The 11,501-nt window shown below is 40.1% G+C and overlaps 1 protein-coding gene across 1 annotated transcript in view; it reads left to right on the plus strand.

The window, feature by feature from the left end:
• Positions 1-685: 685 nt before the first annotated feature.
• TEX11 (testis expressed 11) overlaps positions 686-11,501 on the plus strand; it is a gene marked incomplete at its 5' end in the record, with an annotated part of 26,375 nt that continues 15,559 nt past the window's right edge. The window contains 9 exons of the mRNA XM_010017831.1: positions 686-770; positions 1,941-2,020; positions 2,456-2,536; positions 2,618-2,737; positions 3,950-4,030; positions 6,475-6,560; positions 7,985-8,042; positions 8,873-8,968; positions 10,546-10,627. Of these exons, the coding sequence (XP_010016133.1) occupies positions 686-770; positions 1,941-2,020; positions 2,456-2,536; positions 2,618-2,737; positions 3,950-4,030; positions 6,475-6,560; positions 7,985-8,042; positions 8,873-8,968; positions 10,546-10,627 (769 nt within the window). The remainder of the gene's footprint in view (positions 771-1,940; positions 2,021-2,455; positions 2,537-2,617; positions 2,738-3,949; positions 4,031-6,474; positions 6,561-7,984; positions 8,043-8,872; positions 8,969-10,545; positions 10,628-11,501) is intronic.

Below are 11,501 nucleotides of genomic sequence, written 5' to 3' on the forward strand. Positions count from 1 at the left end.
AACAAGAGCATATAGTCAGTAGCCTTTGTTTCTTGCTGAGTTTCCTGATGGAGGTGTTTAAAATAATTGAACTACTTAGTTTTCTTTTTGATAGGCAAAAGAGCTGTACTACAGATCCCGATACGATTCCTGTAGCTCTTTTCCAATCCGTTCAAGCTTTTCACCATCTGTTCAAAATGTCCGTGATGTATTCTGAAAGCTGCCAGTGAATTGGCTGGGGTTTGGTGATGTGCTCTTGCACATATTTTGTATCTGTGAATGCTGGTCCCGCATGGGTAGGCTAAGTGAGGCCATGTTTGCCTGTGAAATAGTCTTTTATAAAGGACTGAATGGATCTTATGGAATATCCCTATGAGACGAGCATGTGCTTCCTGCCAGCTGCTTGGGGTTCTCCTGAAGTGACGGGTTTATAGAAAAGAATGATCCATACTTTTAGCTGAAGGAATGCTATGTGGTCCATTCAGCATGCCTGTATTCAGGTCACTATCCCAGATCTCCCTGTGGGATCATATAGCAGTTTCATGGAAAATTGACACCTTTCACTCCAATGTAAAAGGGAGCTGCACAAACATGTGGGCAGGTCGTTACTGTGATACACATGAAAGATGGCTTCTTTTCCAGTGGTAAATTTCCATGTGACCCAAATCCAGGGCAGAACTAAGTCTAATGGAATTCTCCTACTCAGGTTGAAGAGGATGCAATAAGCCTGTGGAACTGGGCTGTGACCAAACACACAGGTTCTGTTGTCAGTGATGAGCAAAGAGCTAAACGTACGTATGTGTTCCAGACTTTCCTCAATGTGTTTTGTGTGGTGTAGCACAAAAAGGAAACTCTGCTGCCAGGCATACCTGTAGTGCTGTATATCTGTTTGGATCTTTGCAGATCGAGTGTAGACAGAGGAAAATATGCAGCTCTCCTTGTATAAACAGTTTAGGAAGAAGCATCCCCATGTAATAGTGGTCTTGAGACAGAGATTCAGTGGAGGCATTCTTATCATTCCCCCTTTCCATGCCAGCATCAGTAAAGAAGTGATGTGACCAAAGGAAGCTGTAATTTGCCTTCTGATGCTATGTTTTTAATCTAAAAATCTATGGAAATAACATAGATAAAAATTTTAGAGCATTGGTCACTTAATTTACATCAAGTGAAATTGTTGTTTTAATGTAAGTCTCATCATACAGAAAAACTATAAATCCTCTTCCTTGCCTTAGCCAGGTACACAGCTGGTGGATTTACTTGGAGCCAGGAGGAGGGCTGGAGGGAAGCAGAAGCAGGCTTTTGGTCTTTTCCCTCAAGTGTTCTTTGTGTGGTTCTGCAGGATGGCAGTATCTGGCCTACAATTTTGTCTTGAGGGATTATGATCAAAATTGGGCATAATCTGCACCATATAGATTGTATCAGGTAAAGGGAAAAGTGTAAATTTACCCAAAATAAGCAGTAAATGTAGAGTGTAATGTTCTCAGATCTTGTATCACAGCTGAAGGGCCAGGGAGAGCCTATTTTAAATACATCAAGTGGTGTCTTTTCCACCCCTCATGTGTAAGGAAGGCCTGAAAATATTGTTTCTTTTTACTTTGAAAATGTAGATTATTAAACTTCATTTCCCTGTTTTGCTGAAGGCTATTTTGGGGCTCTCAAGACATGTTACTGTAAGCACCTGCAATGTAATTAAGTCTTTTAATACTGTGTATTTAACTTAAACTCTCTCTAAAGTGGTTAATAGGTAATTTTGAGAATATGTTTGTTTTCCTTACTGCCTGAAAAGATGTTTTAAGCAACTTGGCTAGAAGTCAGAGTGCTTTGACTCGTGAAGCTTTCAGATTTTCTCTCTTGTAATTTGAAATGGCAAACAATGTTTCAGCTACACAGGGCATGGCTTTCTAAAGGAAAAAACCCAGAGGAACAGTGAATTTAGGAATGTCTGCCCTGTTTTCTTGCAGTGCGGTTTGTTGCCTGCAGGTTGGTGTGCCTTTGTGAAGGCAGTGATCCTCCGGAGGCAGCTATCCGAAGACAGATTTTGGTAAGGCCAGTGATGGGTGAGCAGTGAAGTACATCTGATCTCCAAGGGAAACCTTCAAACCCTGTTTGGGTTGCTTTGGAAAGGGAGTGAAATGGACTTCTGGGGAATAGATGTGCTGAAGGGGGAACCTGTGTTATCACAGGGATACCTTGCAGAGCCGGCACAGTTAGCATCACAGCTTTGTCATGTGGAAAAATGTTACATGAGCAGCGCGTTCATTTATTTCAGTGTCTTATTGTCTAGTAGGGCACCAAGTCTTATGCTGCATCTAAGTGTTCAGGACTTCAGTCAGGCATGAGAGGTGCTTGTCAGAAAGTGGACAGGTGAAACACCCCTCTCCTAGTTTAGATATGTGCCTCAAGGAGATGAGAGCTAACATTGCTGTTCTTGAAAGTGGCTGCGTTTCCACAGAGCACGTATCGTTCTCTCCTTCAGATGTCTATGAAAACTGGGAAAGGATGGATAGATATTGGAAAACCTGAGCTTGCCGATGGATTTCTGGAGATTGCCATGAGTGTAAGTTCTTTTCCAGTTTTAATTTCTTATAAACACATCTATTTGTAGGTTCCACGGGTGATGCTACGCTTTGTTTTCCAGAGTATAGAAAAACTGTATGCGAAGTTACTTGAGGGGAGCGATGGTGAAGCAGATATTCCTGTGCACAAAGCTGATGTGGAGAAGAACCTCTTCAAAGTACTTTCTTATCAGGCTGAATCAGTATGTGTTCTTCCCAGTTTTCCTTATAAGTCACTAGAGGTATAGAGGGAAACTCTGACACAGTTATTAGATGTCTGAATACTTGGCAATGAAGACTTGCTGAGGGACATATTTCCTTCACTTAGATGTAAGATAGCAGATCTCGTGTTTGCAGTCAGTGTTGCAATCATGTAATGGTTTTTAATTTGACTCGTTTATTGCAGTCATTTCTGCTAGTTCAGATTTGTTGCTCTCTGATTTGGCTAACATGGCTGTTATAAAACAACCAGCTGCCTTTCTGAATCAGTAATGTGTCAGTTCCAAAGGTGTCCCGTGCTTGGCTGAAGAAGGGGGATAGGACTGGTGCAGAGCCTGTGTCCCCCAGACTGCATTCACGTAGTATCTGCACAGCAAGACTAGTCCCTTTGGACACTCATCACAGTGGGGCATTGTTGTGCCTGACTGAAGTTTCTGGGTATTTTATCAATGCTACAGAGTATTGCAGACATAAGAGTGTAAATATGAGAAAACGTAATTACCTACATTTCCTGATCATGGCACTGACCTCACTATCCAGGCGGACTGTCTCCAAATTCTCAAGAGCTTCTCTGAACAGCAAAGCAGTGACTAAAATTTTTAATTTGATCATGGAGGCAGAAGAGAACCTTAAATTATTGGAGAGGTGGTTTAAGATTTGCTGAACTGTTGTAACACCTTTACATCTGAAAGAGCAGGGGACATCAAGATTAGGTACTAGGGGAAAACTCTTCCCTGTGGGGGTGCTGAGGCGCTGGCACAGGGTGCCCAGAGAAGCTGTGGCTGCCCCATCCCTGGCAGTGTTCAAGGCCACGTTGGACACAGGGGCTTGGAGCAACCTGCTCTAGTGGAAGGTGTCCCTGCCTGGGGCAGGGGTTGGAGCTGGATGAGCTTTAAGGTCCCTTCCAACACAAACCAGTCTGTGGTTCCGTGATTCCATAATTCTAACTTCTCCCATGCATCTGGCCTTTTCACACTACCTAAGGGCTGCTGTGTTTTTCTGGATGTTTTTATCATCTGGCGATATATAGAAATATACGGAATTACTGTAGCAATGTAAGGACAGATATCTAATCCCAAACCTAGCCTTACTGAATGTGAAAAACCCAAGTCCTCTTTTAGAGAATCATTCTTTTAACGTATTCTAAAGCCAAGTTGCTCAGTACAGTTTGTTGGCATGCTCTACTGCTTTCTTAGGCAGTTGCTCAAGGGGATTTTCAGAAAGCAGTGATGTGTGTGCAGCGCTGCAAAGATATGTTGATGAAATTGCCAAAAGAGGTAAGTGAAATAATCTCTTCCTTATCACTCCAGACTTGGCAACTCTGCTTTCCTCTCTGTATGTTCAAGAATGACATATGCCATGTAACATTCTGGAAAGTACCCTGAACTGTCTTCTCCTGTGCTTGGTTGCTTATTTCATCCTTTCTTACTGAAAATTTTGCTTGAAAACAGCCTTTTTTTTTTTTCTTCAAAGTACTTTTTTTTTGGTTGCTGTTGTTCCTCATAGTTTATAATTCCAAATAGAATGATAAACTCTTCCTTAAGAATGAGAGAAGACCAATCAGCAATCAGGGCAAAAAGATTTCTAAATTAAATGTGTCACCTACTCTTGTACAGAAGCAACTGCATTTTACAGCTTGATCTTGTATTCATCTTCCTCACTTGTACCCACGTGAACTTTTGTCTGGAGACAGATGGGATAAGAAAAGAGCTGAGTCACTAAGTTTTTGATATGCAAGTCTGTTACTACTCTCAGTACTAATCTTCATCTTCATGAAGCTGTAGAGCTATGAATGGAGGCTTCCCACTGCACTAAACTGTGGGGTTTTGTAGTCCTTATGTTACGGAACAATGTCCAGAGAAATAAACTCGAGCATATAGAGGCGAGTACGTTGTTGGTAAAGCTAAAAGGCTAATATGTTTACATGAAAATAAACTTCCCCACATGTATTTTCATTTGCTTGCTTAAATGTTTTCCCAATATTTAGGAATCATTTTATTCCTGTGTCTGTGGTACAGGTAATAAAATATAAAGGGGTAGATCTGAATTCTGAAATGGAAATCTGGTTGGAGTTTATTTGGGTTTTAGTCAATTGAACTCCACCACTTTTAATTTGGGTTGGTTTTTTTTTGTGATCTGCAGGCCCTGTTCAGTGCATGGGGGCAGTTGCAGGGGTCCAGCTTTGATCTGAATTGTAAGAGCAGAGCAGAGCTCACTGGATCTTTGGATTGTTTAAATTAATTTAATTCTTTCTGCTTAAACTCCTCCATTAGATAATATTCATATTAAACTTCCCATGATGAATGCTCTTCACAAACCAGGAGCACTGATGCAGACAAGGAGAGGGTTTCTGATCATGAGTGATACAATTTACTTCTGGTTTAAAGAGTAGTATTTAGACAGTGAGGAGGAAGGAAGAGCTGGTGATGGGTGAGTGACTTTGAACCTTTGTGAGCACTAGGTAGCCCTGAGTCCTTGACCTTTCTAGGCTCCCGTTGTACCAGAGAGCCCTTGCAGAGTATCACAAGGAGGTGATTGTGTTATGGTACCACTGAGCTGCTGGAGAGGATTTGCAGCTTGTGGATTGTCAGTGATGTATGAAACATAACTGTGAACTCTTGCCCTGTAGGTGAAATGCCAGAATTGTTCCAAACACTTGTTGTTCAGAGTGGTGCCAGGTTTCTGGGGATACTTAGTGTTAGGCTTGACACCTGGAACACAGTCATTCACTGAAACAGGATTTTAATTACCCTTTGAAATACTTCTTTTCCAAACATGGAAGTAAGTGGCTGGGATATGCTACAGTGTTACTGCATGGAACCCTCTCAGTACAGAGACTGTTCTGTTCTGTTCTGGAAATAAAGTGTTCACAAATGAACTAATGAAAATAAGGGTTTCACATCTGAGAGCGATGAGGGTTTTGTTCATTCCTACTGCACCTGTGCTTTTGTCTTGATTGCAGTGAGATAAACAACAAATTCTAAGCAAGATGCTGTGCTACCTCTCTTATTCTTGCTTGAGGAATTGAAATCTGGAGTCACTTGCAAGAAGCATCGTTTATGACTGGAAAAGAAAGTTCCAGCAGAGGCAAAATGGATGTAAATAATGGCAGCCTGTTAGCATATAAAATGTCTTTTCTGTCTCTTTGGACAACATATGACAGCTGCAAATCATTTCAAAGGAAAGATAAGTTATTATGAACAGACATTGTCAGGGCTGACTGATTAAGTAGAACACAACAGTGCTCTGAATAACCAAGCATTCAAAACCAGTTTTCTCCTAAAACCTGTAATGTGGATGAGGTTTTTATAACCCCAAAGAGACATGCTGGGAAGGAGCCTTCCATGGAAGAAGTACAACACTTAACTATAGAAAATTTCTGTTATCCTTTAAAAAAATGAAGTTTCAATATTCCAGTTGTCCCCTCTCAGGTTTTAACGTCTGTTGTTTAGTTTACAGTTCTAGTGCCTTCAGCATGGTTTCTTGAGGTACTGTTCTACCTCATGTGTTTTAAGAATCCTGCTGGTTTGCATGTTCTGGACTGGTTACTGATGCTTCACTTTCCCACACAATTATGATTCCGTTTTAGTCATGTTCAATATTCCCTTGTATAAGGTCAGAAGTGGTAACAGTGGATATATCTTTGATGTAAAGTGCATTTTAAAGAACTCTTACAGTGTTTCTACAAGAACATTATAGAAGGAGGAGTCTTTTATTACAGACCTGTTACCTGTCAATCCTCTGTTACAATTTTGGAGTGGAAACCTATGAACTGAAGAAGTATGAACAGAGCTCCTTCTGGCTCAGGTAATGTGCAGAGGCAAACAAAATCCTGCTTTTGAGATGTAAAAATCGGGGGGGGGAGGGCAAGGGAGAAGTAGAGGTTTAACTAAAAATGTGAGAACACAAGTTTTTAGCTGAAACAAATGAGCTGAGCAGGTACTTAGTGACTGTCTTATTCTGTTGCCTAACATCTATATCTGCTGTCCACACTGATTTTCATGTCATTAGGATGAAGGTTGTCTTTCCACGGTTCTCATCAATTCTCTCCCTAACACCTCTTCCAAAGAGAAGAGGCTGTTCCCAGTTCTTCTGTCATTCATAAACGGTAGTGAAGGGATTTGAAAACTTTGGAAAAGAGTAGACAAATTATTTGGAATGGTTTTAAATGGATTTGTTTTAAGTAGCATTTGAATTTCTCATAAAGGAGGTGCTTCATTGAGAGTAAGTCCTTGACTGATGAAACATCAAGGTGAAAAGGAGTAGAGGTGGTTTGGGTAGGATCCAAGTAAGTAATGAGGTACTACTAAGGAAGAAAAAATGTAGGCTATCGGGAGGAGTATCCTCATGTTACAGCCACAGCCTCAGCTCAGAAAATTTGGTTTTATTTCTTTCTGGTCTTTTTCTTTCAAATAGTCAAAAAATGCAACAGAGCAAAGTCAAAATAGTTATGGTCATGTATCTTGTCAAAGAGCATTTGTAGAAATGCTTAGAAAGCTGATGCTTTGGAGCTTCTATTTTATTCTTGTGGAAAATGCAGCACCCTGTGCTGATGGCAGAATTTGAGGAGGAAATAACCTTTGCAAGTCGCAAATCATTATCTGGAGAAAGAGATGTGGCTCCATCTAGTGGGTTCCGGTTTTCCTGTACTGATGTTATATTGCATTAGGAAACAAATCCTAGTTATTGTTTTTGTTTTTAACAGTTCTTCATTCGCAGCATTTGCCATCGAATCTGCTTTTGTGGAATTACCAGTGTGTTTCTCTCAGATGGTCCTTTGTGCTGCCATTTAACTTCTAGGCCAAGAGTGGGGAATCATGACTCCGGAGTTGTGTTTCTGTCTCTGCTATTGATTTGCTGTGATCTGGAGAGCAGGTCATGTATAATTTTGTGTATGACTGTATTATATGTCAGGTGAGATTGAGAACGCTTGTTTCTTCAAGTCCCCTGTGGTTAAAACTGGTAAAGCCTGCTGAAATGCTTGACCAGATGTTGCAGGTGGTGCAGAGGTTGGAGAAGGTGATCAAGTACAATTTTCAATGTGAGGATTTAGAAAGAAAACAAAATTTTCTGTGCTCCGGTAAGTGAGTACTGAGATCGGTTTGCATGATTTCTGTGGTTTCTAACCGGTTAAGAAGTGGGAAAGGACAAGAATGTTGCACATGTCAGAAGACTGGCTGAATTTATCTCTGTCATCCCATTTAATCCTAACTTTTGCTTATCATTGATAGCCAGAGTTACGACATTGGGAAGATGGACATGAAATATTCTCTTGGCAAAGAAATGCAGGTAAGAAAGAGAGAAATTGCTTTTTACCGGTAGCAGGATTTTGTCACCCTGACTGCACTGCATCATCGGCCTCTGCTGTGCCAAACCTGTCCACTGATCCTTTGGCCTTCTCTTTAGTACTGTCTGCTAGGAAGTCTGGCAGAGTTGCAAGTTCAGTTGCTTTGAGTGTCAGTCTGAAAGTTCAGTCACTGATGGGTGCCCTTAGATCACATTTGAATCCACTTTTTCACAGAAATTAAACTGTAGAGAGTAAGGCTGAAGTAGAGCCTGAACAGTCATCTCTTCTTCCCTTTCCCCTCTTCTTTCAAGGCATCATCAGTTACATCGGTGTCATTTCTCATAGATGTTTATCTGCCTCATTCATAAGCTTTATTACTCCTTTTACTACCCACAGTGGATCTGGAGAAGATTTTAATCTCTTCCTCTTTATATAAATCACTCACTTGAAGGCAATTATCATGTATGTCTTTGTGATGGTGGTGTTTGTTTGTTTGTGTTCCTCTCAGTAAAATTTGTGCCTCTTGTTCCTCCAATTTCTTCTTTCACTGTTTTTCCAGACCTATGATTTTCCCTGCTACTCTTCTGTTCTCCTCTGAACTCTAGTTGATTCATGTCCTATGTGAGTTGCAGTGCTACAGATTGGATGCACTTCAGAACTGAGCAATCACCTGATACGTCTGATACCAGTAGGGCAATCTTTTGACTCAGAGAGCTTTGATTTTTCATGATCTTGTATTTTAAGTCTTGTATCCATCTGTATGTTCATGCATGGCTATTTTTTTTCTGCTCTTTACATGGCATTTAAACTTCCAGTTTGTTTTTCTTTCCAGGCTAAAGTGCTGCGGTTGTTGGCTACAGCCTGTTTTGAGTGGGATTGCAATCTGTATCTTGACAAGGCATTGAAAGCTGTGAGCTTGGCAAATCAGGTAGTGATGTGTTTCTGAATTTATAGTGTGTAATAGTTGAAGCTCAAGCATTTATCAACACAATAATATGGATGAATCGTGTGTTGTCCTTGACATCAGATGGACGTGTGTTTGCTTTGTATTTGGTTTTCATACTCATAAGTATGTTTTGGTGTTCCCAGCTTTTTTAGTAGAGAAACACTTCTTTCTTTGCATGTAGAGGTAGAGCTGTCTTGCTGCCTCGTGTTAATAGTGAGGTCCTTTGACAATGATATGACTAAAATTTCTCTGGCACATATTCATGAAAACCGTACAAACAGAATAAACCATGGTGTGGTCCACTGGAGGTTTATAGCAGCTGGCTTTCTATGCACCAGACCTTTTGTCTCGCTTTGCTAAAGCAAGGGTTTTGAACTCCACTGCATTTTGAGTCCCCATCTCCTTATCTATAGAAATGTTTGAGTAAATGCCAGTGTTCCGTTTGGAAAGCTGTGTAGCTATGCTACTACATCAGTCTTGTTTCAAGCAACTAAGTTAACTATTGCACCTTACTAACATGTCTGTGTTTCTTCTGGAACCTGAAAAACGAGCTGTGTAAACATACCAACTAAACTGAAGAAAGTTCATATTTATCTAAGCAGTCACTGCAGTGAGGTCTTTTGCTCTTGCACAGATTCTGTTTCCCGTGTAGAGCCTTGAATTAATTTTGTGCTTCTATCTTCTCAGGTTAGTTAGAGTAACTTAAATTAGAAAGTTTGGACTTGTCTTTAGTTGGCCATTTTAAGATTTCCGTTATCCGTTTAATGCAGAGCAAGCCTGAAGTACAAAATCCTGTTTTAAATTAAAGCTCAAGTTCAGTTTTCTACATGCTGTTAAAATTTTCAGAGATGATGATGCATGTGCTCATGAGATCAGGATAAAAGCCAATGTATTTTAATCATTCAAATAACATACCCTGTAGTACCTGAGCCCTCTGCAGTTTTTATTGTATTTACTTTTGCAAAACCTTTTGAGGTGGAAAGTGTTTTTATAACCATTTTGCTAATGTATATTTTGATACTGTTTGAGGGTATGGAAAACTAGGAGAAAATTTTTATTCTCGAGTCTGAAATGTGCAGTGTTTCAAGGAGAGCTGTAGCATACAGTCTTCATTATATCCATTTGCTCCCATTGTTGTTCTTTCCTAAATTCTGTATTGTTATAAGCTACTTTAAATCCTGCTTATATTAATTCCAGACTAATCCAGCCAATTCACTCATAGAAAAGCAGGAAATGTTTCTATCATTCAGTATTGTTCAGCTTCTATTCAAAAGTATTGGAAATGGGCAACAGCAAAATAGGAATCATGTATCTCTTGCTTTCTTTGTCCTTATGGTCTTTTAGCAGTATAACAATAAATAATAAAGATGCACATTGCATTTAAGAAGAAAATACTACCAGTTGCCTGCCTATTGCTTCAGTTTTTAAACCAGAACAGGGATACAGTGGAGTTTCTGTGATTTCCTGATACTCGTGTGTATTAGGAATGTGCTGGACTCTCACGGGATCTGTATTCTACAACCAGCTGTCCAAGTAATGTGTTGTTTCTCATTGTGCAGGAGGATTTGCATCCAGCAGGGTTTTTCTTGAAAGTGAAAATCCTTCTTAAAAGTGGAGCATCAGATGAAGATATCAGCTCAGGTATCCCAGCTCTGGATAGGCTTCATATTAAGGTCACACTGTGCCATATCCAAGAAACGGCTCAAGCTGTAAATAGAAAAGGCAAAAAAATAAATCCCTTTCTCGTGTGTTTTAGAGAAGTCTTCATTAGCTAAATATTGTTCTGGTTTTGGAGTGTGAGACCTAGTAGTCAGTGTTCACAGAGGAGTTATCGGGGCGCTAGTGTAAATTTGAATTAAGTGTCATTTTCTTATTGTTGGGAATTGCTGGAAATAGGGAACAGGGAAGACTCAGAAGCCTGTTAGAATGAAACCAGTGAAAATATAGCAATGTAAAGGTGTGGCTTATTTTGTAGCCAGCTTATTTTTGTAGCTTATTTTGTAGCTACTCTGGTGGTCTGACATAGGCCCATACAGCTCTGATGGTCAGACATAGGCACAGGCTACTCAGAAATGGTGAAGGTGGATTGTCTCTTACACAGTCAGCATAGAAGAAAGGCTTGTGAAACACTGCTACGTTGTGTTTGTGATATTGCAGATTTTGGCCAAGAGACATCAAGCGCTAAGCAGTGTGTTGTTATAAACCCATGTTACCAGAGTTTAATTTACCTAGGGCAAATAAACTCTTTTCTCCTTAACCCTCAATCTTGTCATTTGAAGAGAACTGATTTTTCTATTGGCATGAGAGAAGAAAGTATTTTTGGGGACTTTAATATAGAAAGGAGAAATTTATTTCCATAAGTAATGAAATCTTAAGGAAGAGAGGCTCTGTATGGTTGGAAAGCATCAGATGCATAATTAATCCTGTGAGAAATAAACGTAGGATGAGCTGAGGAGTTTCTTGCAGAGAGTGGAATGGTTTGAATGCTGCCAGACCAGCAGGAATGTGGATTTCA

This window comes from Nestor notabilis, unplaced genomic scaffold (genome assembly GCF_000696875.1).
Source record: "Nestor notabilis isolate BGI_N333 unplaced genomic scaffold, ASM69687v1 scaffold19007, whole genome shotgun sequence".
Taxonomy (NCBI): domain Eukaryota; kingdom Metazoa; phylum Chordata; class Aves; order Psittaciformes; family Psittacidae; genus Nestor; species Nestor notabilis.